A 27378-nucleotide genomic window follows, 5' to 3' on the forward strand; every position below is an offset into this window, starting at 1 on the left:
TCTGTTACTAAGGAAGACAGTTAAGGGAATGTTGCTCCACTTTGCGACGTTTCCAGCCACGGTTGTTCAGCGAATCATTGCATGAATTGTTGCATGCACCTGGCTTCCACGTTGACTTCGCTGGTCAGAAGGTTGCAAAACCGTCATAAATACGAACCGGTTGCCAAGCGGCCAAATTTTGATCACGTGATCGCAGGGATGCAACGGTGGTAAACCCCTTTTTTTCAGTGATGTGTTGTAACTTTGAACAGTAGCTAAACGGATGGTTGTAAGCCATCGTTATACCTGTTCTAAACCCTACTTGGCCCGGAAGCAGCCTTCCCATTTGTTCTCCTCCAACACAATGTGTTGTATGCCACACATCTGCAAGATGCACATCTGGAGAGAGCTGCCTCGGATGCGCCCGTGTTTCAGTTGGTGAGAATCCTCCTTTTCCCCTGCCTCTGAGTCACTGGCCACCTAGGGAGCAAAGCAATCCTTTGGGCCGTGATGCAAACTGCCCAGGCGAGGTGTCAGATCTTAGGGAAGAAGCACTGGTCATACCCAAACAGGAACCTGATGGTTATCTGGGACCTTCTGGTGGGACTGGCCGGGCCTTGGCCAACCCAGAGCACCTCTAAGGATGAGGCTGCTGGGGGTATTTGGGGCCAGGCTGACTCTTCCCAGCTGGGATCCCAGTTTGACACATCACAGCAATCGATCCAGGAGGGGAAGGTTTTGTAAGGAGAGGCAAAGAAAATTGGATATTTGCATTTTTTGCTTCTCCCAGTGGGGTCTCGTGCTCTTTCTGGCGCCAGTCAGGATCTCTTTGCAAATCTCAGTGTGTATCAAAATAAAAGGACAGGGAGTTTTGGGCATCTCTACCGGATGTTTCACGCTAGAAGATTCCCGTGATCACAGCTTGCAACTGGAGTTTAAATCCAGATGTTTACCCTGTGTTTTCATGTCCTTTCTGACCCATGCCGGAAGCGTTTCGCAAAGCAGTAACTGCAGGCTGCAAAGTTGAATTTGAATCTCAGTATGCGTGTGTGTGTGTACTATTCGTACTAACCTGTCATTGCCACATCAGAAGCCGTGGGCCTGCCCATTACGGCTGATCTCGTTCTTCATTTTCTGGTTGGCAAAGAACACTGTGTAGATTAACTTTTTCAACTCGTTCACACAGTGTGTTGCTGTGTTGCAAAGTTTAGCTCACCACCACATTTTCACAGATGGTCACAACTCTGCCTGTGAGTTTTCCAAGCGTAGATAATGCTGGACACTAAGCTCCAACAAGCCCCATTCCAGCAACCGTATCAGAAACGGCTCATAAGAAGCCACAGCAGAGGGCCCGGTTAATTAATGCCCAGGTGTGATTTCTGACTCGCCCTGTGTAAATGTTTTGCTTTGTGGGCCATTCTTAAGGCAAGACGGTGGCGGGGAAGGGGGTCTCTGGGGGGGGGGGGGGGGCTGGGTGACCAGCAGTTGGATGAAAGTCTGGATGAAAATGCATCTTTTATGTGGAGGAGTGAATAAAGAGCATTGTATTTCCTGCTTGGAAGGCAGAACAACAGATTCCTGAATTCAAAGTGAGTGATGGATATTATCAGTGAATAAAAGATTCAGCCATGGGTAGGGCTAGTCACCCTTAGGTTGGGGAGTAACACCCCTTATAAATTTATGTTTCATTTTATATTGTTTTAGATTAGAACATTCCCTCCCTCCCTTTTTCTGATCTTCCTTCTTTCCTTCTTTCTTTCCTCCTTCCCTCCCTCCCATATAGTCACCACGGCCTCAGAGGTGCAGGAATTGCAAGTAAAGAGTGTTTGTTTATTTATAAAACAAATTTCTAAGGCTAACCGATTCCAAAATGAATGTGGGCAGCTGAAAGCTTAAAAAAACCACACACACAAACATCACATCACAAGATCAGGAAAGGACAAATAAGTCTAAACAAGACATTCAGGGTAGGAGGGAGAAGAGGTGAAATGCAATAGCCGTAAACAGCATTAAAATAATTGGACTGGCCCTCCTTTGGTTCACCAGAAGCTCCCCGGAGTAACTTGGTTTTCAGGGTTCGGGGAAAGCAGACACAACGAGGCCAACTGAACTTCATTATTAAGCTGGTAGTTTAGTTTATTGTATCAAAGCATCTGTAATAGTGATTATGGAAACAGTAAGGCTGAGCACTCAAGGCCTAGGCCAATGCATGGGTTTTTAAGTCCCCTCCTAAACTGAGCTGCAGTCCTGGTGACGAACAGTTCCACCCCCTGGATCTTGTCTTTGGAGATGATCAACAGGGCTCATCTTGAGGGACAAATGACCCTTCTGTTATCTCTGGAATGGTGGCATGGCTGTGGACCAGTGCCTTGATTTGGGTCCCAGGGAATTGTCTCCTCTCTGAGCAGTGGAAGCCCCCCCCCCCCCCATAGCCGTAGGGTGCTGGTCCTGCGCAATTTCTTACAGGCTTCCTCTCTCGAGCTCAAGATTCCCCATAATGCTGGCAAGCGTCTTGAAAAGATCCTGCCTGCAGCCCCGTCTCTTCCCAATGGAGGCCATGAAGGCAAGGGGAAGATAATGCCCAACTAAAAGTTTAGGAGATTAAAATGTCTCCCCTTTAAAGAGGCTAAACAGAGATCAGGGAGTCCCATGACTTGAAATCATGCATGATCTGGAAATCTTTCCCTCTGACTCATAAAGCTACATATCGGGGTTGTCCATTCCTGTTGGATGTGCAGAAATTCAGGATGGAGCAAAAGTAGAAGCGGTGGTGATTTCTTTTGAAGGGCATGGTGGATTGAGTCCCTGTGGTTTCTACTCTTAGTGGCCGTATTTCCTCCCTGAATACTAGCCACGGTGGACCTGAAAGACCTCTGAGAAAGAGGTCAGGATCTCCCCATCCATGTTGGTGAACTTCCAGATGCCTCTTGTTGGCCAGAGCTGGGCTGAACAGCCATTGACCTGAATAACTTCAGAGCTCTTCTTGCAACATCTCAGAAATGGATGTCCTAGACCTTCCCATAAGACTCTTGATTCACACAGCCACTAAGCCACAATCTGCTGTAACAGTAGTTGTTGAACGTGCCAGAATGGCTGCCTTCCCACAGTACATGGAGCCAGACCAACCTTGGTGTGGCTTTCCACCACACCTGAGGCCAGCCGTTGTGCTGGGACTTGGGAATGATCCTTTCTGCATTGGTGTGGCAAACTTTCCCAGGCTGGACAGAAACCCAGCTATTGTCCAGACTGGCCATTTGGAGGAGAAAGGGGGAAAAAGGCGAAGTTGACTCTTTCATTGTTCTGTAGCAACTGTGTTTTGGGGAAAGGATGAAAAGGAGATAGGAATGCAGCAATTGACCTTGGCTGGAATAGGGTTAAGGAATGAATGTTTCTGAGTCATTCCAGATAAGCCCACTGCCTCTTCCTCCTCCCTCTCTCTTCTCCAAAATATCTGTTATCTCCTCCCTTCTCACATCAACGGGTTTTGGTGACATCCCTGATTTGCCAGCAGAGAAGGAAATGCCTTTTCTCTCGTTTGTTAATCATCTCTCCGACTACTGCCCTGATGGTTGCTTATTCTGAAAGCCAGCACATTTTCTCCCTCTCCCCCACCCCCCCAGTCTGGAAACTAGCCAAAGCCAGGCGTTGGTGTGCATAGCCCCAAGCATCCCTTTTGTGAGACTGGATACCTAAGTGGGTGAACAGGCTGCCGATGCTGCCTCCCACTGTGTCATGCAAGCGGGTGGCTTGGCATCAGGCTGTGTGTCTTGTATGAATCCATCTAGTTACGGGATAGTCATTTAATGACAGTTAAACAAACCTTCATTTAGAAATCAACCCAGAATGTTGCATGAAGCTGAGAAAGTTTGCATGCATCCGCCCCAGAGCCCAGCAGCATTATATAAAATAGTCTTACTTGCATCTGAATGCAATGAGAAAGAGGTCAAAATAAGTTTCTTTTTGCCCTGTTGGCTTTTTTGGGGGGGGAAGGGGAGGTAGCCCCTGGCTTATCCGAGTGTGCAAACATGGTTTTGAACTTGGGGAGCAGAGGAATGGTTAGCTAGTCTAGAAATATCAGCGGGACCCAAAAGCCGGTTACGGCTGCAGAATTAAGTAGCTGGAATGAATGCCCTGAGCAGGCAATTAGGATTAGCAGGCAGCATCGGGGTTTTAGGAGTCCGTGGAGGGTGTCGCAATTAGGGGAGTAGCCGAAGAGCCCTGGGGAATTGTGGTCCTGTTGCTGCTCTTCAGCCCAGCCAAATATTGGAAGAAGGCAGCTAGTCGAACTTGGTATAAACCAACTTCTTCATGTTCTTTGGTAAAGCGGGAGCTAGCAAGTTCAGCGGGAGAGGAAGGGGCTGCTTAAGGGCAGAATGGTGTGTATTTTCTCCACCCCCCCAAATATTGATCTGGTTTCAGTCATCTGAGGACTTCCTTCAGCCTCTCTCGTTAAAGAGGCCGATGGGTTGGCTGTGAAGCTACGAAGGTTCTCCGTGTTTCTGCAGGCCAAGATTGACTTGATGTAGGAGGCTGTTTCTCCCTATGTGCAAAAATGCCCTGGGGGGGAGGGGGGCAGACCCCACCCCACCTGCCAACTCCCATGTCTCCATGTTAGTGCCGCCTTATCCAGGGTCTCTTCTCTGTTGATTCCTTTGAAACCATAGTTTCTTCCCAAGAAATATCCCGGTTTGACTGCCGCAGCAAATCAGTGCGTTGCAAAACAACTCTTTCTGTGGGGAAATGCCCTCAGAGACCTCCCTGCTAAAGAGGGATGGGGAAAATGTTTAGATGACCCCGCAGGACCACCACCACCACCACCCGGTTATTTCTCGGTGTGCTTGCCACTTGTGCCTTGTTAATGATGCTGTTCCTTTGTGCGGCCCCTTGGTTGTGGTGGTTGTGCTGGCTTTCTCCCTGCCTTCTCTGTTGTAGAGGCTCTCCTGGAGATCCCTCTGGGGAAAAGATGGTGGGACGAAGGAACTGTGCCCATAGCAGCTCCTTGCTCAGCTGGGGGGTGGAGAGGAGAGGGAGGTGTCTCTCCTGTGTCCATGCAAGAGGAGGGAGGGAGGGAGGGAGGAACGGTCATCCCGCAGTGTCCCAGCACTGTGAGGTCAGCCTGGGCTGGTGAAGGCGTCCCCGGCGTGAGTCTGCCCTGGCGACTTGGGTCACTGCTGTCAACGGAGGAAGATGGAGTGGGCTCCAGGGATGCCTCTGGCCCTTTCCCTGCCTTCTCACCCAGGGATCTGCCTGGGAAGGGAGCTTTATTGGCTGAAATCTCCCCAATGTGCAGAGGAGGGAGAAGGCACGTTGCAAGATGGGATTTAATCACTTTGCCTATCTTAAATTAGCCTCGGGGTGTGTGTGTGTGTGTGTTTCAGATGCATAGCCAGGAGTGCTTGCAGGGACGGGAGGAGTCCAGAGAGACAGGAGGGCGGCCACAACAATGCAGTGAGAGTTGCGCGTTGAACACAAAAAGGGAGCAGATCCGCTCCAGAGGGACAGTTGCAGCCATTATCTTGACTTTGTTGATCTCCAGATCTGAAAGATCCGAGCAAGATCTTTCTCAGCCTGCTTTAGATGTTGGGGGGACTGATTTGGTCTCTTGCCTTATATGGAACCTCCAGGAGTTGTGGGGGGTGGGAGAAATACCCCAAGTCTGCTTTCCACCCCTGAAGTTCTGGAGAGGTTCAGCTTGCAGGCTTCTCAACCAGGGTGGCCTTGGAGATCCACCGGGGTTAAATAGCACCCGGTTGTCCACAGCCAGGAAGAGCGTTTGCCTGATGGGGGAGGGTCCTGGGGAGAAAAAAGAGCAGGTGGTCTGTGGAGGGAGCCCTGTTCCAAGGGCCAGCAACAGTCTGTGGCCCTCATCGGATCCCCTGAAAGAGGCAGCCAGTTGGTCAGGGATTTCTCTCTTGTCTTCATCAACCACCCTGCGCTCCAAAGAAAACAGACCTCGGGCTTTGGGGCCATGCAGGAAAAGGAAATGGCCCAGCCCAGGGAGACAACCAGCGAGGAGCGTCCATGCGAACCTGTCCCTTTGCTTGGCCTGGCGCCTGGCTTGACTCATCGGGCTCTCCTTCCGGCGCAGCCCCCTGGCCCTGGTCCCCTTCTCCCCTCTTTCCCTCCCTCCCTCCCCTTCCCTCTGTCTGTCTGCCTTGGACAGCTCGAAGGAGCCCCTGGCGCTCTCCCCAGCCGAGGCCCCTCTCTTCTGGCTCTCCCTTTCCCTCTCGTGCCGGTTTCAGCGGATATGATAATGCGGAAAGTTGAACTGCCCATTACCGCACCACTGATGGGTGCATTGATAAGGCTTTGATAATGGGGGAGATTAGCGGCTCTCAGTAGCCAATCGCTCAGCCCCTTCCCCCATTAACATTCCCCACCACCGGCCGGCTGGGAGCTGCCGATCTCCTCCATTTCCACTCCTCCACGAGATAAGAATGGAAATACTGACTTCATAGCTCACTGATTAAAGTGTCTGGATTTCTTGATAATACACAGATAAATTATGTTTTTCAAAAAGAAGGTAGGGACGGAGTGGGAGGGGAAGGGGAGAAAGAGCCTTGAGTCCCTTCCTCAGCTCTCTCTGCCTGCCTGCCCCCCTCCCTCCTCTTGTGCTCTGCCCCACATTCCCACCAGCACCAGGCCTGGCTCTTTTGTGGCGCTGCGCATGCAGCCGCGCAAGTAGCGCAGCCGGACACTGGCAAGATTTTGCAAAAATCTCTCCGAAGAGAGAGGGGGGAGAACATGGGGCGCCCTTCTGCTGGGGGGGGGGTTGTGCCTATGTGCCTGTGGGTCTGGGTCTGTGGGTGTGCATGGGGGGGTGTTTAGCAATGCAGGGATTACGTCTCAGAAATTCACAGTTTTGCAGCATTAAGTGGACGAATGTAGCGCCCGTTGGCTCTTGTGGTTGGACACTCGTAGTCAACCCACAGAAGACAAAGGAAAGCCCACTTCCTTCCCTGTGGCACTTCCAGATCTTCTAGTAAAGGACCCACCCAGGAGATGGATCCATGCTGGCTTCCTTTCTCCAAACGTCGTCTGAAATGGCATAGTGCCTCCTGCTTGAGCAGGCAGTTGGACTAGAGGACCTCCAAGGCCCCTTCCAACCCAGTTATTCTTTCACATGATGGGATACGCTGGACAACCTGCCCAAATCTGGCCTGGCACTCCTTTCCCCTCCACCCAGAAGTATCCTTGGCTGCTGATGCTGGAGACACAGCCAGACATCAAAGCTCAAATGGGGAATAGCCACTCAGGGGACCTGTCTCCCCATAAACCCACAGACTTGGCATTCTAGATTGGATAATTTGGTAGGGCTCCCCGACTCTTACTTGGGAGTTTCCTTCCTCCTCCTCCTCCTCCTCCTCAAAGGAAGGAAGGTTGAGTGTCTTTAAACCCACAATCAGACCTGAGATCCCCTCCCCCCCAATGAGAAATCTGCAGTTGCTTACTCTTTATGGGCTGCTCAACTCAGCCTGAAAGCCAAAAACAAGCATGGTGAGCCCAACCCTTTCAGTGACCCGGGGTTGGCGCCGTGGCTAAGAGGCCTGGGTCCCAAGAAGGTCCGTCCTGCAGGTGCAGGTGAGGCCTCCTGCAGGCCAACAATCCTTCAGAGCTGCCCTAAAGCTGCAGGAGAAACCTCACCCAGCTTTGGTGCTTTACGAATGCATTGGAGCGTAGCAAGCCTCTGAAGGCTGTCAGGCTGGGAATCGGTCTTTAGAGGCAGATATTTTTTTCAAGAAAACCCCAAACCCCGTAGGTTTCTCAAATATGCAATGCTAGAGGGCGAAGGTGCGCCTAATCCAAGCCTCCCCTCTCTTTCCCTCTCCCCTGCCATTTTAGAGGCCCCCGAGATGGGCAGGTCTTAGCTGCTTGGAGAAGGTCTCCAGACCTGTCATTTTGCGTGCGTGCAGCACCTGGGGAAGGCAAAGGTACCTCTGGGCTTGCCTAGAGAGCCCTGGAGCTCTGAATATCCATTGCTGAGGACGGATTAAGGGATAAGGCACCCAACGTGTCTACCTTCCTATGTAAACAAAGGAAGCAACAGTTCCATGCTGCGTGTCCCAGGCTTCCTCCCGAGAAATAGGGAAGGTTTTAACTTCTGGGACCTTTTGACTTTTGAGGAGGGAAAGAGTGGCTTTGCAGACCCTTGTTTTGGGGAGAAAAAAAGCAATCCCTGGGGTCCCAGAGCCCCTCAAGGAGATGGGAGAGAAAATCCATTTGCAACCAATGTAGAAATGACTCTCTGGAGCAGGGATTGGCCATCGTGACCACTGGGAAATGGCTGGTTGGGAGATTCTGGGAGTTGAAGTCTGCTTGTCTTCCAGTGGTCAAGATGGCGAAGGCCTTCCCTAAAGATAGCCATTATTATTATTATTTGGCTTCTCAGCCAGTCTCTGGCATGCGATGCTTTTTAGAGGCAACCTGCTTCCCCACCCAGGAGGGCTGTGTGTCTCTGCAACCCATAAATAATCCCTTTGAGGGGTCGCAGGTTTTATTTCATCTTACAACAAAGTGAAGCCTGGACGTATTAAGCCAGGCTGACCTTTGCAAGTAGGCCCTCCCCTCTGCGATGCTCTCCCCGCTAAATTTTCTAACTAAAGAAGGAACAGGATAAAGTTCATTTCCAAGCCGCTGCCCCATTCCAGCCGGGCTGTTCCTTCTCTCCCCCCCCCCCCCCCAACCCCCTTCTGCTCTTATTTTAAAGGAACTGCGATAAAAAGCAGAGATAAGTCCAGGGCTGTTTTGTGTAGGAGTTGATATCTTTGTTATCTATCTCTCTCTCTCTCTCTTTTTTTTCACTCTCTGAGCAGCTCTGTTGTTTTTTACCCTTATCTCGCTCCACCAAAATGCCAAGAACAGAAAACACACAAACCCCGGGTGCCTTGATAATTCATGGAACTGGTGATAAAATGTTACCATTAAATTAAAATTGTACATTATTTTTTTTTCTTCCCTCCCTCTTTGCAAATGAAGTCAAAACAACTCTGGGAACAAGGCACATCACACACACACACACACACACACACACACACACACACACACCAGGGGAAAGGAAGCAGAGGGGGGGGAAAAGCTCTCTTAATGTGGACAAAAGATCCGTGTTTTGGGGATCGGAGAGTAAGATCTGGAGAAAAGGACCACAAATGAATATATTAGGAGTACAGAGTCTTGCGTTGCAGCCTCACAACCTCATTGTAGCCGGGAGTTTCTTTTTATAGTTTATTTGAGGAATGCACAAATATTGGGGGTTTTTTTCCTCCTAATTCTCTTTGCTTCATAGAAGCCTCACATGGGTGGCATGAAAGCAATCTTTGGGGCTTTTAAAAGCGAAGTGTCTCCTGCATTTAGAAAAGCCCCCCCCCCATTGTTTGGAGGGGGGAGCAGAAACGTGAGGCACACAGAAACCTTTTCAAGCACCAGAGACATTTCCCTTCATTATGGGGCTCTAACGATAATCTCTGTGAGAGTCGGTGCCACTAGATTCTTCTCCACTGAACCGTAATTTGCCACCCAGAGTCACTGCAACAGGGAATGGGTGGCATATAAATTTAATAAATAAATAGATGGCACAGGCCATCTCTGAATGGGCATCTTTTGGACCTTGGGGCTTGCAGCTCTCAACGTCTTGGAAGATGTCCCAACACCCATGCCAGGCACCAATTGTGGATGAGTTGAATTCAACAACTTCCCTGGAGCATGCGTGTGTGTGCAGTCCTAGTCCTAGTATCTATGGAGACCCTCCATCACCCAGGTCGTGGTTGTCCCAATGATGCTTTTCCCCCCAAAAGGTAATGTTTGAAAACATTTCGCTTCTCATCCAAGAAGCGTCTGGGAAAAGCACCTGTGGGACCTGAGCGCTAGTGTTATTCCAGAATTGGTATGTGGTTGTGAAGAGCTTGATTGGTGCATTTTGCCCAGTTGGGCCTCCACGGAAGAGAGCCAGAAGGAGAGAAATAGCTGGAGAGAGCCAACCTCTCAGGACAGACCCCTGCCAACCTTTTGTGAGGTCACAAGTTCTGTTGTGGTGTGAAAATGTGTGTGGGAAAGACAGGTGAGGGGCCCAGGTTCCCAGCCAGGGTGAAGTGGGTGCCAGAATTGGGGGAACCCAAATCAGGTCTGGAAAAATCTGGATCGCCACTAAAGTGACGGCCAAGAGTTTGGAGTCTCTCCTCTCTCTCTCTTTTTCCCCTCGTCTTCTGGATTTTTGCAGCACTTGATCTGGGAACCCCCATCAGATCCACCAAGTACCATTGTGTCCCGGAACAAGGTTTATGTGCCGAGACCATTGGCAGGATGCCTGCTCCAAAAGGGAAGACAGTTCCCTGACCCCCGCTTCCGGAGAAGGACGGGGCAGCTGCAGGAATTTGCAAGGGTGAGCATACTTGGCATCTGAGTAAGCTCTCCCTCCCTCACCAAACCTGGTTTCCTTCGGTGCTTGTCGCTGGGCAACTGAAACATCCCACTGAGATGCTTTCTCGTCTCCTGCTGGTCCATGAGACCCAACGTAGGATCAGAGGGAGAGGTTTGGTTTAGCTCTCTGCTCCTTTTGGCACCTTGGTCTGGCTTGGGACCGTCCTGAGCAGATGATTCTGCAAACCATGCCATTCCCTTCTGACCCAGAAGCAGGAGTGAAATCCTCCCGGTTCGGCCTGGTTCACCCGAACCAGTAGGGATGATTGTCCTTGGTTCTACGAACTGGTAGTAAAAAAATAATAGCTACCAAGGATCGTGGGGCTCACAGCTGAGCCACAGGATCTTTGGAAGCTATTTTTAAAGCATTTTCCCCCTTGCCAGTTTAGGCGAACCAGCAGGGGTAAAAAAAAATTCTTTAAAAATCTTTAAAAATTAGATTCCAACAATCCCGCGGCTGACAGCTGAGCCGCTAGATCATCAGAAGCTATTTTTAAAGATTTTTAAAGCATTTTCTTACCCCTGCTGGTTCGGGAGAATTGGTGGAAAAAAATGCTTCAAAGAGCTAAAAAAAAATAGCTGAAAGTGAAAAAAAAGTTGGCCACACCCACCCAGTCACATGACACCCCCACCAAGCCACGCCCACAGAACCGAGGGGGTGGGATTCGATCTCCCCACTGCCCAGAAGGCCACGATTTCAGCAAAACCCACAGAGGATCTTTAGGGCCTTGTAACTCCTTGAGCCTTTTCTCCCCAGTTGTGCGCGCTGAGCTGCCCCAGAATTGGCCGATCCGTCCGTTTCCACGGCATTTGCGAAATCGGCGTAGAAGGATGGAGAGGGGAAGGTGGGGGGGGAAACTGTTATTTTGAAGAGCCCCACTTTGAGATAACCGAAGGCAGATCTTTCAGATGGCGCTGGCGATACGTGGCTGAATCCGAATGCAATCTTTCCCTGGACTTGGGGGAGAAAGAAATATCAATAATTTGAGGTTTGCAGGATGGGTTCAAAGGGGAAGGACTGCAGAGTGAATTCCTCTTCTTGCTTTTCTTTCCGCATTTTCTGCTTCCTCCCCGAATCTCAGCATCCACAGCCCCCACCCCCACCCCCGGCATTAAAAGTCGCTTCCTACCCATCTGATATGCCGGGGAGGCGCAGATAGCTCTATTAGACCTTCTTCCCCCCTTAAAAAAATCTATCAGGGCCTTATCGGGGCCCTATCTGCAGCGTAAAATCACTTCCTCGCTGTTGGGCTGCTATTTTCTTGCTTATTATTCCTCCTCTTTGCTTCTCGCCCTTCCCTTCTCCTCCGCTTCTCTCTCTCTCTCTCTTGCACTATTAGTATTAGTAATCGTGTCCCCTGAAGTGAAACAATCTTTTGTAATCTATCAGTGGTTTATCGGTCCTATCTGAGAGCCGAGAATGGCCGGCCCCTGAGATGGCGCCACACTCAGCACTGATAACGTTACAGAGTTCAACCTGTGATGAATGTTAAGTAAGAGCACCCGTCGCCGATAGGATGTGGACTTGGCAAGGGAAGAGCGCTGCCTGAAACCAATCTCCTGATAGCGGGAGGGGAGCTGCTTTTTCTCAGCCGGGGCTCCCCACCCCGTCTCTTTCCTCTCCCCAGAGCTTTGGGGCAGGCCAGGGGGGGAGGGGGGCTGGGGAGGTGGCCCAGCCAGATCTTCTCCTGACCTTTGGGCACCATCTTGTCCAGGCGGCTCTGGGATTTTTTTCCTGGGTTCCCGGCTCCTTTCTTGGAGGCTTCAGCCGGAAGGTTGTCCTTCACAAGCCTGTGTCTTCTTCCCATCTTTGGAAAGCAGCCCAGAAGGTCTCAGCATGGCTGGTTTGTCTGGAAGGAGCCGAGCGCAGCGTGTCTGTGCGAAAAGAGGAGTGGGAGTTTGTTGACATAGAGGTAGAGAGAAGAAAGTATGTCTAGTAACGAAGAGAAGGACCAGGGGAGACATCATAGCAGTCTTCCAATATTTGAGGGGCTGCCACAGAGGGGAAGGGGTCAACCTGTTTTCCAAAGCCCCTGAAGGCCAGAGAAGGAACAATGGATGGAAGTGGACCAAGGAGAGATTCAACCTGGAAAGAAGGAGAAATTTTCTGACAGAACAATCGATGGAACAGAAGTTGCCTTCAGAAGTTGTGGGAGCTCCAGAAGAGACTGGACTGCAACCTGTCAGAAATATTGTAGTGTCTCCTGCTTGGATGGGGGGTTGGACTAGATGACCTACAAGGTCCTTTCCAACTCTGTTAATCTGTAACCAAGATTAGGGGACTGAATGCTAAAACATACCATGAATGATTGCAGGAACTGGGCCTGGCTAGTCTAGTGAAGAGAAGGACCAGGGGTGACATGAGAGTAGCCTTCCAATACTTGGGGGGGCTGTCACAGAGAGGCGGGGGTCAAGCTATTCTCCAAAGCCCCTGAGGGCAGGACAAGAAGCAACGGATGGAAACGGATCAAGAAGAGAAGCAATTTAGAACTAAGGAGAAATTTCTGATAGTGAGAACAATTAATCTGTGCTGGCTAGGGAATTCTGGGAGTTGAAGTCCACCCATCTTAAAAGCGTTTAGAGACTAGAAAAAGGTCAGCAGGGGACCTCTTCTTCATCATGACATCTTCATTCAGATGACACCAATCCCCTAATTCACATCAGTTGACATGATGCTTGAGCCATGATTGTACCTTTCAGCAGACATCCAGGGGCTGTTATTTCACTTGGGAAGAAAAAAATGGGGCTCCTTCGGAGACACAAAGGGCAAATGTTTTATATGTTCACTAATTTGAACGTTTGGAGGCAAGCCGAGCCTTGCCAGCGTTCCACACTTCTCCCTCACTTCACCTCAAAGCATGAAGGGTTTGAAGGTGGACTTGGCAGTGCAGAAGCGTAAGAATTAGCTTTTTGCTTTCTGTTTGATGAAAAGAAGAGAAGGGCCCTATGGCACCATTATCTGACTGGGATCTAGCGATAGTTGATCCTTTTGTGCTTAGGAAGTGATGCTGTTGTTTGGGGGAACCATGGAGGGTTGTGTCCTCCCTGAATTTGATTTAATCTCCATGAGATGCTTTTGGTTGGGTAATCAACTTGTAGCCAGAATTATATATCATGGGAAGAAACTCTCCAATCACATGTTTGGGAGTGGAATGGCTTTTCTTCAAGAAGCAGGTGGTTTATTAGGTTGCAGTTTATTAATTGGAAATATAAGCCAACCACTAACTAACCAGGTTTAGCTCTCCCGTCATTAAGCGAGTCATTTGGGGATCTTTTTGAGCCTCCACCCTCTTTCTCCTCGAAGTGCCTGGCATCCCATGAATCTTTGCGTCTACTGGCAAGGCTCCATGGCCTCATCCCCTTTGCCATTGGCCTACCTAGCCATACCTGGTTGCAGCAAGTATGACTTGGTCCTCACAACCAATCGGTGTTGAGGAGGTGGGTTCCAGGCAGCTGGGCAGGAGTTTGAGAATGGAGAGTTTTGCTTTTTCAGCTGCTCGCTTTCTCCAGTTCTTGACTCCTCCGTTTTGGCAATTCCACAACACAACACACTGGGCCGGCCTGGGGCGAAAGGCCACGCCACACCCCGCGAGGATTAGTTAGCCTCAATTTGCATTGTTTTCTTTTCTTTTTGATGTTCCCAAAATGCATTAACCTCCGAAGTGACCCACTTAAATGGGTTGTGGGAACCAGGCCATCTGGTCCCAAGAAAAAGACGGAGTGAAATTTAGGATGGAAATATTCCCGTTGGGGAGGTGGGGGAACGATGCTGCCAGTTAGGGAAAAAGCAGCTGGTCCCCAGGGTTTGGGAGATGAAGCCCATCCAAGATGACACTAAACACGGGACCCCGGAAGGGGAGAGCTGTGAAAGTCACAGATGTTGCAGAGCAAACCTTCTCCCTTCCGTTCGTGGTACAATTGATTTCTGGGTCTTCACGGAAGGGAGTCTCTGTCCTGCTGTCTCGGGACTCACGTAGGAAGGCAGTGCCACTTTATCGTCTTCGAGCATGGCAGAAAAAGACTGATTGAAACGCATAGATGTTGAGACAGAGGAACGATCTCCTTGGTTTCTGGGATGGGCGTCATCCACTCTTTATCAGTTTCTCGCACCAGACCGATAGGAGCATTTATCTCGGGAGACGTTTTCAAGGGTTTGGAGAGGAACAGGAGGGCTCGGAACAAGCCAAGATGCTCGGTACCAATGCTGGTGTGATCATGATTGGATGGGGTGGGTGGGGGTGTTTCATTCCCATCCCCATCATCGTCCCCCAGGGAGTTCTGGCTTTCACGTTTTTCTCCATTTTACTTCGCTTCACTGCAAAATCTAAATTTTCTCAAAAGAATACGAGGCTGTTTAAATAGTTGTAAGTTTAAATGGGGGGGATTCGTCATAGGAAGAAGCCAAAATGGAGAGAGTTGGAAAGAACAGGAAGGGAAGCTGAATCTGGCAAGTCTTCCTCCTCCAGGGAATATATTTGGTATATGCAAAGATATTTAGATGCCCAGAACTCCTTCATGTTAGAATTTAGAATCAGAACAGAGTTGGAAAGGACCTTGGAGGTCTTCTAGTCCAACCCCTTGCTCAAGCAGGAGACCTAGACCATTTCAGACAAATGACTATCCAATCTCTTCTTGAAAGCCTCCAGTGATGGAGCAACCAGATCTTCTGAAGGCAAGGCTTCCACTGGTTAATTGTCCTCACTGTCAGGAAGTTTCTTCTTAATTCCAGGTTGCTTCTCTCCTTGATTCCATCCTTGCTTCTTGTCCTGCCTTCAGGGGCTTTAGAGAATAGGACAACCCCCTCCTCTTTATGGCAGCCCCTCAAATACGAGAACACTGTCCTCATGTTACCCCTAGTCCTTTTTTCTCGACTAGCCAAACCCAATTCCTGCAACCGTTCTTCATATGTTTTTGTCTCCAGGCCTTTATTCATCTCAGTTGCTCTTCTTTGCACTTTTTCCAAGGTTTCAACATCTTTTTGTGACCAAAACTGGACACTGTATTCCACGTGTGGTATCGTCCTCATCTAAAATTCATCCCTTGTGTGTTGAATTTTCTAAAACTTCATGCATTTCCTCCTGCTGGCACCTTGGGAGGTGGGCTTAGTGTTAGAAATGGAGGCAAGTCTGAATCCTGCAAATCCATTGAGCATTAGGTCAAGAGGATGCTTTGAGTGGAACCTATCGCTAACCCATTTCACTGGGGAGTCCTAATTTCTCATCCCACTTCTGAGCGACTCCTGGAATTCCCAGCCAGGATGACCTCCCCTCCCCGCATTGAGAGAGGCTATATTAAGGGTGAGAAATGTGTCTTGCTCCTCACCCCCCAGCCATAACAGTCTCGCTGCCTCCAGAGGGAAGGGAAAACCCACTGTGGGCAGTTGATTTCTGATCCTTAACAAAGTTGGCATCCTGTGGCCTCTTATCAGAGCTGTGTGTCTGGCCGAGAGCTTTTATTATCTACCCAACATCCCTTTGGTGGTCTCCCTAGCTGTCTGTTCATTTACCCATCTTTGACACAGATAGGCATGTTGTCAGCACTAAATTGATTGGTCCTGGGCTGCTTCTGTGGCAGGAGGCCTCATCCAGCAAAGGAGCCGCCTGTGGACTCATGGACGATCTCTTGATCAAAGAGGCTTTCAGCCGGAGAACCCAATGGTGTGTCATGGTGTTTTATGAACTGAACAGTTTTCGGTCAAACGTGGAATAGCAGTGTCCCACTCGTGGTTCATCCTCCATTTGGCAACTGCTGTTGAACAACTCATCTCTTTTCATACAAAGACTTGTGTTGTCTCTTTGCTTTGAACAAGAAGTATGCTAGTGTATGCAACACACTGTTTCCCAATCCCCCTGCTAACACTAATTTAATAAATGGATTTAGTTTCAAGAGAGAAAACCTTCAATGCACCTTCTCAGGAGGGAGAACCTGGTCCATCTAGTCTCCTAGAAGGGGCCAGATTTTTGCACCCTGCCTAGATATACTGAGAATTGATCTTCTGGGTGAAAAACAGTTCTAAGCACAATACTAGAATCTCAGAAAGACCATCCGTTGTGCAGTTTTCTTCTGAGGTGGCTTCTTGTCCTTCCTTTTACAGTCCAGGAGGACAGTTCAGAGACAGTTTTATAACTCTTGGTTGGTGTGGATAGTACTTTAAGCCAGTGTATCTCCATCTTAGCCACTTTAAGATGAGTAGACTTCAACTCCCGGAATTCTGGCTTGGAAATACAGGGAGTTGAAGTCCACACATAGTAAGGTGTCCCAGGTTGAGGAACACTGCCTTAAATCAGTTTTGAGAAATATTCCTTAAGCGTTCCCCGTTTGTTTGGTAGCAACACTTGCCTGAAGAAGACTCAGCATAAGTGAAGGTGTTGTCAGCTGAAGCACTCACAGTTCATTCAGAGAAAATTAGAAGCGACAGATAATGTTGAGGAGACTTGCTGTAAACTTACAATGTCTTTCAGCACTCCCTACAAGTCAAGTAATCTATCCAGCAAAATTAAACCGTTTAGGACTAGACTTCTTTTTAGGATGGGGGGTGATGTGATCCTTTGGAAGTTCCCTCCCATTTCCGAAAACCAAAAGAAAACGGATTAATGTCTCCAGAACAAGAAGACACTTTAGGTGGCCCATCTCTCTGATCGGTTTTCTGCATGTGGAAGTCAACACTTCTGGGCTGTGGTTGCGCAGCCCGGAAATAATTCTGCACTCGAAGAATTTGCTGAACTTCTTATCCCAGCAGGGAAGATCTTCTCCCCTTGTACTGTTTATACAACAACCACACCTCAAGACAGAGGCAGATTAAAGCTTATCTGCTACAGAACAAGGGAGAATGTGCTCCATCTCCCTCTTTCGTTTCATGTTAAGCCACCGTATGATAATATTGGGTCATGTGGGGGAATGCTGAACTTTGTGGAAAGCTGGACCCAGCTAAAGAAGTTGAGGTGATCGTCCACCTTGTCTTCTAGGGTGAGGTCAGCGACCTGACGTTTTTCAGGAAAAACCCGAGCTGAAGACTTAGTGATGGAGGTGGGCCGTGCCTCCAGCTCACCATCTTACATGGTTGTATTGGTAGCAGCCAAACTTTCTTTGGTTCGGTTCTTGTCCCAGTCTCAGGAAGGAGGAGCCCTCCCCGAAGTTGCGAGACTGAACTTCAAACCTGTATTTCTGTGCTACAAATTGCCCGTGTTTCTGTTTTGCTAATTGGAGTAATAATTACGAGTGGCAGCTCTGTCTTAGGGTGATGTGAATGGATAATTATGGAGGGAAGACGAGAGGTTCCAAAATCTCTTGTCTCTCTTTTCCCATCCACCTCTAAAGCAGTGGTGAAATTCAATTTTTTTTTACTACCGGTTCTGTGGGCGTGGCTTGTGGGCATGGTGTGGCTTGGTAGATGTGGCTTGGTGGGCGTGGCAGGGGAAGGATACTGCAAAATCTCCATTCCCACCCCACTCTGGGGCCAGCCAAAGGTGACATTTGCCGGTTCTCCGAACTACTCAAATTTTTTTGCTACCCGTTCTCCAGAACCTGCTGGATTTCACCCCTGCTCTAAAGCAATATTTCTTGACAACTTTAAGATGTGTGGACTTCAACTCCCAGAATTCCCCAGCCAGCAGAATCCTAGGAGGGGAAACCCGCTCAGCTTAAAGTTTCCAAGGCTGAGAAAAACTGATTTAAAGCCCACTGAGCCATCAACTGACGAATCTTTGTCTGGTGGGAATGACCTCGGATAACGGCTGGGAGCAAGCCTTCTTCCCGAGACTTGGCTTTATCTCTCCTGGGAGGGTGTATCTCCAGTCTCGCGGCCCAGCTCTGTTTGTAATCTCCACGTTCCCTTCCAGAGGGAAGCTGGTTTTCAGGCAGAGACCGAGTAGATCCTTCAGCTTAACGTTTCCCACCAGAGGACTTTGCAAATGTTTTGCAGAACCAAAGGCATTTCTCACCCCTGCAACGCTTTCCTAAAAATGCCCCCTCCCCCCAAAAAACAGGTGCTCTGCAGTCCCAGAGACATATACAGCCCCCCCCCCCCCCCCAGTCTCACCCTCTTGATGGATACGCAGATGGAAAGGGAGGGGGAAGGGGAGTTGTCAGCTTTGGCATGGAGAGGCTGCCTCCCCGATCTCTTAAGCTGGTGGGAAAGTTTGAATCTGTTGCTATTTTCTAGTTCTTATCACCCCGTCTTATCGGCCAGTTCTTGTCTGCAGGCTTGGTTTGGGACTGTCAGGGTCTCTTTCTTGGCAGCCTGGAAAAAAATCCTCCCACCTTTCCCTCCCCTCTCTCTCCAGATTCTTTTTTTTTTAATTTACTGGATAAATGAGAAAGATCAAGAAAGGTTTATTGTTCAGGCGACAAGAGAAGACGTTTGGTGTGAATGAAATGATTGACAAACTAAATTCCTAATACAGATTTGGACTGAATGTCTACTTCAGGGGTTTCCAAACTTGGGAACTTTAAGACTTGTGGACTTCAACTCCCAGAATTCCCCAGCAGTCCACAAGTCTTAAAAGTTCCCAAGTTTGGACACCCCTGGTCTACCACTTCCCAACTTCTTGGAGAAGTTTCATGCCAAGAGCAGGGAATATTTGTAGCTGAACTGTGGGGTCCCTGGTGCTCTCTGAGCTTGGCGGTTTTCCTGACGTTTGTTCATTATTCCTTAAGCAGGGAACCTTGTTGGTGATCTGGTCTCCCGCACCCCACCCTTTGTGGGGCAGCCCTGGACGGTTGTGCAGAGAGGAAGGACTTGCAACTTACTCCTGGCTCTTGCTAGGTGGGGAGAGATGCTCGTGAAGGACCCACTGGGGTGGGAGGGGCCCTTTAGGGAGGTTGTGCACCTGAAGGCCCAGGGAAGGAAGAACGGGGTGGGAAGTGGGATCCTCTTCAGCTCCAGGCACAGGATGTTGGGAGGTGTAGTCCCACACGCCTGGAACAGAACAGGTTTCCTGGAATGCTGTCCTTGGCAGAAGAGCTCTATGGTATTTTGAATAAGGTGCCAGGCTGTGTTTAGAGGAGAGGAAAGAAGCTGCTTTAGCCCCACAGTTTGATTTCAATCGGCACCTCCAGCTGGAGGGGATCTTCGGTTGTTCCTCTCATTTGTGAAAAGAAGGGAAAAGAAATATTGGCAGAAATGCCCATGTCCTCCTGGACAACACCTGGTTTCTCTTGACCCCCCCCCCCTCATTTGAAAAGAAGGCAAAACCAAGGTTTAACCTACAGGATGCGCCCAAATCCCAACCAAGCCCCTTTCTTCCCCTGGCTTTCTGAAAAGCCACCCGTTCACTCCCATGGAGCTTTTTTCGCCTCTCCCTTGCCCCACTGTGGATCCACCCGGAAGCCAGCAATTTCCTTTCAATTAGGAGCTGTTGGGGGGGGGGGGGCTAAATATGACTATACATGCAAGTTTTGGAAAGGACTGCTTTTCTTTTCTTTTTTTAAGTTTTTAAATTTTATTATCTTATATATAGTTACAGGTATGCATTCACCTACTTATTATTGTTCTTATTTATCTTTATCACTTTTACATATTTGTTTTCCATATAAAAGGTTAAAATATACATTCTAGGTTGCTTCGCTTACCTTCCCATACACATATTGTATGTTATTACCACTCTATTTTTCCTTTCTTTTCTCCCTCCCTCCCTTCTCTACTTCCTTCCTTCCTCCTCTCCTTTCCCTTCTTCCCTTGCCTCTCCCCTACTCCTCTCTTCCTCTTCCTCCTCCTATCCTCTCTCCTTCTCTTTCTATCCCTTCCATCCTTCCTCCCCTTTCTTCTTTCTTCCTTCCCTCTCCTTCCCTCTCTTCTCTCCTCCTCTCTTCCTCTCCCCCTTCCTACCCTCTCTCCTTCTCTTTCTATCCCTTCCCTCTTTGCTTTCCTCTTTCTTCCTTCTCTCCCCAAAGGGCTGTTTTTCAAGGGAATTATCTTGGCTGTCTTGGATTGACAAGGCCCCTTTCTTTTGCATGCCACACGCTCGGTTGGCAGTGCCTTTTGGACAGAAAGGGGGAATTGATGATTCGGACTGGCCTCTGTGAAGGCTTAAAAAGGAGCCAGAAGGAAGGCTGGGTTGACGGGCCAGGTCTTAGGAAGGGGGGAGAGCCTTGCCTCTCTTTACTGGGGGGGCAGGTGTATGAACAAAGTCGGAAAGGAAAGAGAAAAAGGTGTGCAGGATTCTCGGTAAAATGTATTTCTTTGTGTTTTTAGATGAGAATCTGGGAGAGTCTCTTGAGTGTGTATCTCACTTCCTGAAATTTTGCAATTAGTCCCATCTTGCTTGTTTCCTACCCTGGAAAACCAGATTTCCGTAACTCTGGAATCCTCCGAATTCTAAAGTTTTTGCTACGTTCTAGGATACCTTCCTTAGGTCATGTAGGATTTGAGTTAAACACCCAACCAAACACACTAACAAGATTCGTAGAAGCTAAATAACCCGAATTCTCAATTTTAGCTAAAAGAGGAGAAAAGCTTTACTTTCTCATGCAAACTCAGTCAGACCGAAGGGATCACTGATAAGAACAGACAGAGGGGACCAGAAGATGGAGATGTGAGGAGTGGGGGGGGGGGGGGTTCGCAATAATGATACTTTCCTTTCAATTGGAGAATTGGCTGCAAAGCAGGACAGGGGGTGCAGAGGTGAGGAATCCGATGTGGCACAAGGAAGGCCAAGAGCAGTAAGCGGGCAGAGTTCCTTGTTCTGTCCCAAAACAGTTTTATAGTCTGTTCTCCATCACTGAATTCCATCCCTGCAACAAGGGAGGTGCTGATAAAGAATAGGTAGCACTGATGCCATTACCTAGTTTGGTAATGAAATGTCTGCAAGAAAACCGCCAAGCTCAAGGGCTCCACAGGAGACAGGACCCAAAATTTTCTGGAGGTTCTTGGAATTGTTTTTTGTTTTTTTGCAAAAGTGGCTTTCTAATTCTCTTCCAAGTAGTAGCCATTTTTGACCCTGATTATCTGTTGGGATCAGCCAGAGTTGGCCAGGTGGTGGGTCCAGCTGCCCTGAGCAGAAATGAAATCCTTGTCCCAGATCGATCGGATTCATCCTAATGATTTGGTGCCCAGGAAACAAACTCCCCAGGGGTTTGCAGATACCGTGTTTCCCCAAAAATAAGTCTTATTTTCTTTTGATCCCCGAAATAAGTGCTGGGCCTTATTTTTTGGGAAGTCCTATTATTTTTAAGGTGCAGGAGGTGGCAAGCGTGGTCACCTTGTGGCTGCTGCTGTGTTGCAATATTTTCGGGGAGGCCTTGTTTTCAGGGGGGGCTTATTTTAGCACATGCACTCAAAAGCCCAATTGGACTTATTATCCAGGGAGGTCTTATTTTCAGGGAAACATGGTGCATAGCAGACATATTCTTCATCCAGAATAGACCTCCTACCCGAGAGGACTTTCATTTGGGGATTTTGCAAATGCTCAGCTTCTCCTCTCTCTGTACACGGACATATTCCCCCTCCTCCGTCTCCCCCCCTTCCCCACAGAGTTCATGGAAGGGGCAGAAAGCCAGGGAGCATCTGCTGGGGTAACTGTGGCCCCGTCGTCTCAGATTTGCCCCAATTCTCCCTTTACAATGGCTGCAATTTGTTTAAAAAAAGAAACCTGTTTTTTTTTCGGGGGGGGGGGGGAGAGATAGGGGAAGGTGGGGGGAAGGGAAGGAACCCATCGGCTGAGCGGGAGGATCTGGGAAGTGAGTGTGTCTCGGGCGCCCCTTCCCCTTCTCCCCCCTCCGCAAAGCCAGCCTTTTAGTAATTCAGTTTTAAAGCATGAAAAAAGGGAGTTGATGAAATTCCACTATCAGCAGTGAGCCAATATGCAAAATATCTCGCCCAAAATCAAATAGCTATTATGTTTTCATTTCCATTTCAGCGTATTTGCTTAATGAAGAATAGACAGATCAGGCTGACGGAGGGAGTCTGCGTGAAGTGATAACTCCTCTAAGGCTCCGAGCAATCCCGCAGACATGATGCCTGACTCGGCTCCCTCCCTCCCTCCTTCCTTCCTCCCTTGCACCTCTTCCACACTCTTCCCTTTTTCCTTCGCCTCCTTTCTCCATCCTGTCTTCCGAAAGAAGAGCCCAGCTCGGTCCAGGGAAGCCGGGAGGGTTTTCGGGGTGGAGTTGGGGACAAGGCCTCGAGGTGCAGGTGAATGCAGAGGGCACCTCTGGAATGATACCTTTGGGCTTTTCCCCAAGAAAAAAGACTTGCGAATGTTTTGGGGGGCTTCTGCCAATCGGCCCCAGTTCTTGGTTGAGCCAGAAGCCCAGGTTCCACCAAGAGATTCCCCGATTATGTCGCGGCAGTTTTTAAGTCATAAATTACAGCTCATAAGCCTCAAAGGGGTGACACGTTGTGTGAAGTTGTGGTTTTCTGGATAAGCCACAGTTGGTGGAGTGAACTTATCAGGCTCGGCCATAAATCACAGATCTCTAACTGTATCCTGGCGGAAGGCGATGGGCAGGTCCAGCCCCCCGACATAGAAGTGGTGACACCCCAGTTTAAGCAAAGGGAGATATCAGCCCCTGGGCTTGATGGGTAGTTTTGGGGGGAGGGCACCGGAGGCTCTCTCCATGCACCCCTTGGCCAACCTCTGGACCTTTTGCTGAATGTTTCGGCATCCCACGGGTATTGTATTTCTTAGGCTTCCTTCATGGCCAAAAGAGCAATAACCTCTTTTCCAGGGGTGAAATCCAGCAGGTTCTGACAGGTTCTGGAAAACCGGTAGTGGAAATTTTGAGTAGTTCGGAGAACTGGCAAATGCCACCTCTGGCTAGCCCCAGAGTGGGGAGGGAAGGGGGATTTTGCGGTATCCTTCCCCTGCCATGCCCACCAAGCCAGTAGTAAAAAAAATTGAATTTCACCACTGCTTTTTTCAAAAATCAAAGCAAGGTTGACCACTGTAACTTACACTAAACAGGGTTTTCCGTGCTGGGCAGAGAAAATGGCAGAGGGGATGCTTTGCCCCTCTTCTCATCAGCCCTCCGTCTCTTTCGTGAAGTGGTCCTGCGCCCTGTTCTGCCCCTCGTGCCCCCCACCCAAGAAAAACAAAGCTCTCCCCCTCCCCCCCAGAAGTGGAGAGAACCCCCATGCATTTTTCCAGACCTCAGCCACTCTCCGAGACTTCAGGCATGTATATTTACTCTGGGAGAACAAAAGGCCCATAATCTATACAAAGCAGACAACAATGAGCGTGAATAAAGAGCTTGCCGGAGAAGAAAAGGCAATTTATTCTAATGCTACTAATTTCTGTTCCAGCACAATTAAAAAAGCCCTGATAATATTCAGAAACAATCGCTCGCTAACAAATCGTTTCTCTCACTGTAAATTCGTTAGGCTAATTTTTTCTTTCACGCCTTCACGCTCCTGGTTCTGATAAAGTTAACCCCCTCGGTCCTTCCCTAATTCTTCCCTTGCCCTCTCCCCTTCCCCTGGCATAGGAGGGCAAGTAGCAGGAGCCAGAGGGCAGAGACCCCCCAGGGCCCCTGGACCAGATTCTCCGCAGCGAAGGTGGCTCAATCTAGCAATAATTGCTAGCGTAGAGCTGGCTTTGGTGTCATCAGATCAGAGACCATCTTGGGTGGGGTGCTAGAAAAGATTGAGAAGTTCCATATCCTTGGAATCGTGGCCTCCTGAGTTGTCTACAGACTTGTGGAGGGTTGAAAAATGTATTTCTTCTGATGATGAGTTCCAGTCCTTTCAGGCCCTAGATGGGGCATGTGAGCCTTCTCCTTCACTATGAAGCCTGGTCCATCAGGAGATCTATCTGAAGGCCTCCTTCAACAGCATCCTGGCCTTGGGATCATTGTGATGGCCCATGTTGCTTCCTCATCTTGCCCTTGCAGCTCCAAAGAGGAAGACCAAGAGTCTTCCTGGTTTGCTATATCAGAATCAAAGAATCCATAAAGAAACGGAGTATCTCAGTAGCCTTCACCGGCGTGTATGTTTGGCCATAATGGTCCCTGTCTTTTGAGTGCTTTTTTAAAAATCAAGTCTTCTCCTGCCATGACCACAACCTGTATACCTCCATTCCCTTTTGACGTGGATTTAGGCTGTCGCTCTGTGTCCTACAGTTTGGCACCATTGTGCTGTTGACTCCCCATCCGTATAGCTACGATGCCGAGATAGCGTAGGGGTCCTGCAGTGCTACCTCTAGCTCAGGGGTGCCCAACCTTGGCCACTTTAGGCCCGGTAGACTTCAACTCCCAGAATTCCTCGGTTGGCCCTGCTGGGTTTTGAAAGAGGCGGGATGGGCGCCTAACCTAACTCCGGTCTTTCCGTTGCTCCTGCAGGCGCCTTGGGTGAGATGGAAGAAGGAACGGGGGGCCTCCTGGAAGACGACGGCCTGTCCGAGAAGGAAGGGAGCACTTCGGATCATGACGGCTCCTTGGAAGGCGACTCTGCCTGCTCCCCGTGTAGCGAGAGTGAGTGCCTTGGTTCGCTTGCCCAGCGGGGAGGGAGGGAGGGGGCGACAGATTACCCATGCTCAGGAGCACCCTTGAATACCAGTAGTCCTCCACCTACGACCACCATTGAGGCCAGAATTTCCATTGCTAAGTGAGACAGCTGTGAAGCGTGTTTGGTCCATTTTACAACTGTCCTTGCCCCAGTTGTTAAGTGAACCGCTGCAATTGCCGGGGGGGGGAGCTGGGGGGAATGGCTGCCAAGCATCGGGGGGGGGCAGGCGTCTTGGGCTGGCCAATCCTCGGCTCTGGCTCCAATTGCGATCAGTACCTGCCATTCTCAGATGAAGAAGAGCTCGGCTGTTTGGTGGCCCCTCCTGGGAAGACGGCTGGGGAACCCCGTACTTTCCTCAAAATCTCCATTTGCCAAAGGCAAAACCGAAAGAGGCGCTTTTCCTCTCCTACGGGCAGAAGGGGCCTTGGGCTGCCGGTGGGGCTTTCCCGCTGGGCTTAGACGAGGGAGACAGTTGCCCAGAATGGGGCAGGGCTGGCAGGATCCTCTGGGGCCAGGCTGCCTTAGAGAGGGGAAGGTTTGCTCCAGTGGGGCTTTCCCGGTGCATGGCCGGAGGAGGGTGCCCGGCGTCCCTCAGTGTTGGTATAGACGGCCGCTGGAAACCGGCTGAAGCCAAACTAGAGCTGAAGTCCTCGGCTGACAGCACTTTGTTTAGTGACCGAAGTTGCAACAGCAGCGGAAAAAGGACCCTTAACGGCCAAGATAGCATCCCCAGGGCCACCTGATCAGAATTTGGGCTCTTGGCAATTGTCCTGTCTTTATGACGGTTGTGGTGTCTCGGGGGTGGCGTCAGCCCCTTTTGCGAACTTCTCTCAAACAAAGTCAATGGGGAAACCAGATTCACTTAACAACCGTGTTACTAACTTAACAACTGGCAAGAAAGATGGTAAAAATGGGGCAAAACTCACTGAACAACTGTCTCGCTTAGCAGAAGTTTCAGGCTCAAGTGTGGTCATAGGTCAAGGACTACCTTGGTGGGTTTCTTGCCCCATTCGGCAGCAGGACAATGATCTCTGAAACCATCTCCCCCCCCCTTTGCATTGCAAGGCAGTGTAGACTCCTAATGGTGGTTCTCTCTCAGACTTTTGATCCGTCAAAGGCCCCCAGCCCTCCCTTTCCTACGGATGGGGATATGCGTGCATGCAGCTGGACCCTGGGAACCGTATGCGTTGTATGCAGAAAGCGTGAGCATGCATGCGTTATTGTCCTTCCCCCAGCGGTGGAAGTGGGTGGATATTTGGGCAGTGGGCATGGGGCTGGGTGGGGAGGCTCTTGAAAGGCCAAGGGTCTTGCTCTGGGGCAGACTTTGACCCACCCAGCTGGTCTGCAGGAGGGAAGCGAGAGGAGGGGGTTTCATCAGATATCGAAGCTCTCTTCAAAAGCCTCTGGTGGGGGCTGGGGAGGGGGGAGGTGAGAAAACAGGGGAGGGGGGAGAGAGAGAGAGAGCGCCACAGAGAAATCTTCTCCCTCCCGGCTGAGCGGCACACCTGGCACTAGTGCCGTGATAAAAGGAGGCGATAGTGCGTGATAAGGGGACGGCTGCAATAACTGTTGCTCCCGTGGTGCATAGCAAGAAGCTTTCAGCAGGATGGATAACAATCAATATGCCAGCCGCTTTGATTTATAGCCCCAAATAATGGGACTTTTATACCCGCCGATTGATTTGATATTAATCATCGCCTCCCCACCCTGGTCACCTGGATTAATAATAATCGCCCGTGTGTGTGTGGTGACGTCAAGCACGCACGCAGACCCACCCTTGTCCTGGGTGCCATTTACGGGGCCCGTGCAACAAGCGTTTGAAAGGCAAACATGCCCTGTGCCCACTAATCTTTCACACCACCTTCCGAGATCGGCTTATCTCAGCCAGCAGGTTAATGGGGAGAATAATGGCTCTCGGTTGCTCTGAGGGCAGCCCAGGTGGAACTGGCCCAGGAAGGAGCTTCTCCTCGGGATCAACCAGCGTAGGGTAGGCCTGGGCTGGGGGCAACCCCATCTCCTGCCCTCCCCAGGCTTAACAGCTGAACCTCTCTTGCTCCTGGTCCCAAACCTAATGAGTAGGGGGTCTCCAAACTTTGGCAACTTTGAGACTTGTGGACTTTTGAGTCCCAGAATTCCCCAGCCATCCCAGCTTTGACCTATTGCAACTTTAAGACTTGGGGACTTCAACGCCCAGAATTGTGAGCGGCTGGGGGATTCTGGGAGCTGAAGCCCATAAGTCTTGAAGTTGCCTGCTATCAAGGATTCCAACTAGACAACCTGAAAGCCACATCTAAGGAGCTTGTTTTGCCCAACCAATTCTTCTCCTGTGCCCACCAAGATACGTGTCTATGGGAAGGGGGCACATATCACGGATGTTGTATTGGTGCACATGTGTGTGTGAGAGAGAAGTGGGAATGGGCTTCCATATGGCCATTCATCCGCTCCTTCCACCCCCTTTCTCACAACTTGCTCTCTGCAGAAAGTCCTTTCTTCATATCTAACAGCTTCAACTTCTATTTTGGGGAGTTTCGGTTCCTGCTATTTTA

At 49.7% G+C, this 27378-nt stretch overlaps 1 protein-coding gene across 1 annotated transcript in view; it reads left to right on the plus strand.

Moving 5' to 3' along the window:
• ZFPM1 (zinc finger protein, FOG family member 1) overlaps positions 1-27378 on the plus strand; it is a 70187-nt gene that overhangs the window by 11646 nt on the left and 31163 nt on the right. Inside the window, exon 2 of the mRNA XM_081963658.1 lies at positions 24667-24798. Coding sequence (XP_081819784.1) covers positions 24667-24798 — 132 coding nt within the window. The remainder of the gene's footprint in view (positions 1-24666; positions 24799-27378) is intronic.

The sequence above is a fragment of the Natrix helvetica genome (assembly GCF_964273705.1).
Source record: "Natrix helvetica genome assembly, chromosome: 10".
Taxonomy (NCBI): Eukaryota; Metazoa; Chordata; class Lepidosauria; order Squamata; family Natricidae; genus Natrix; species Natrix helvetica.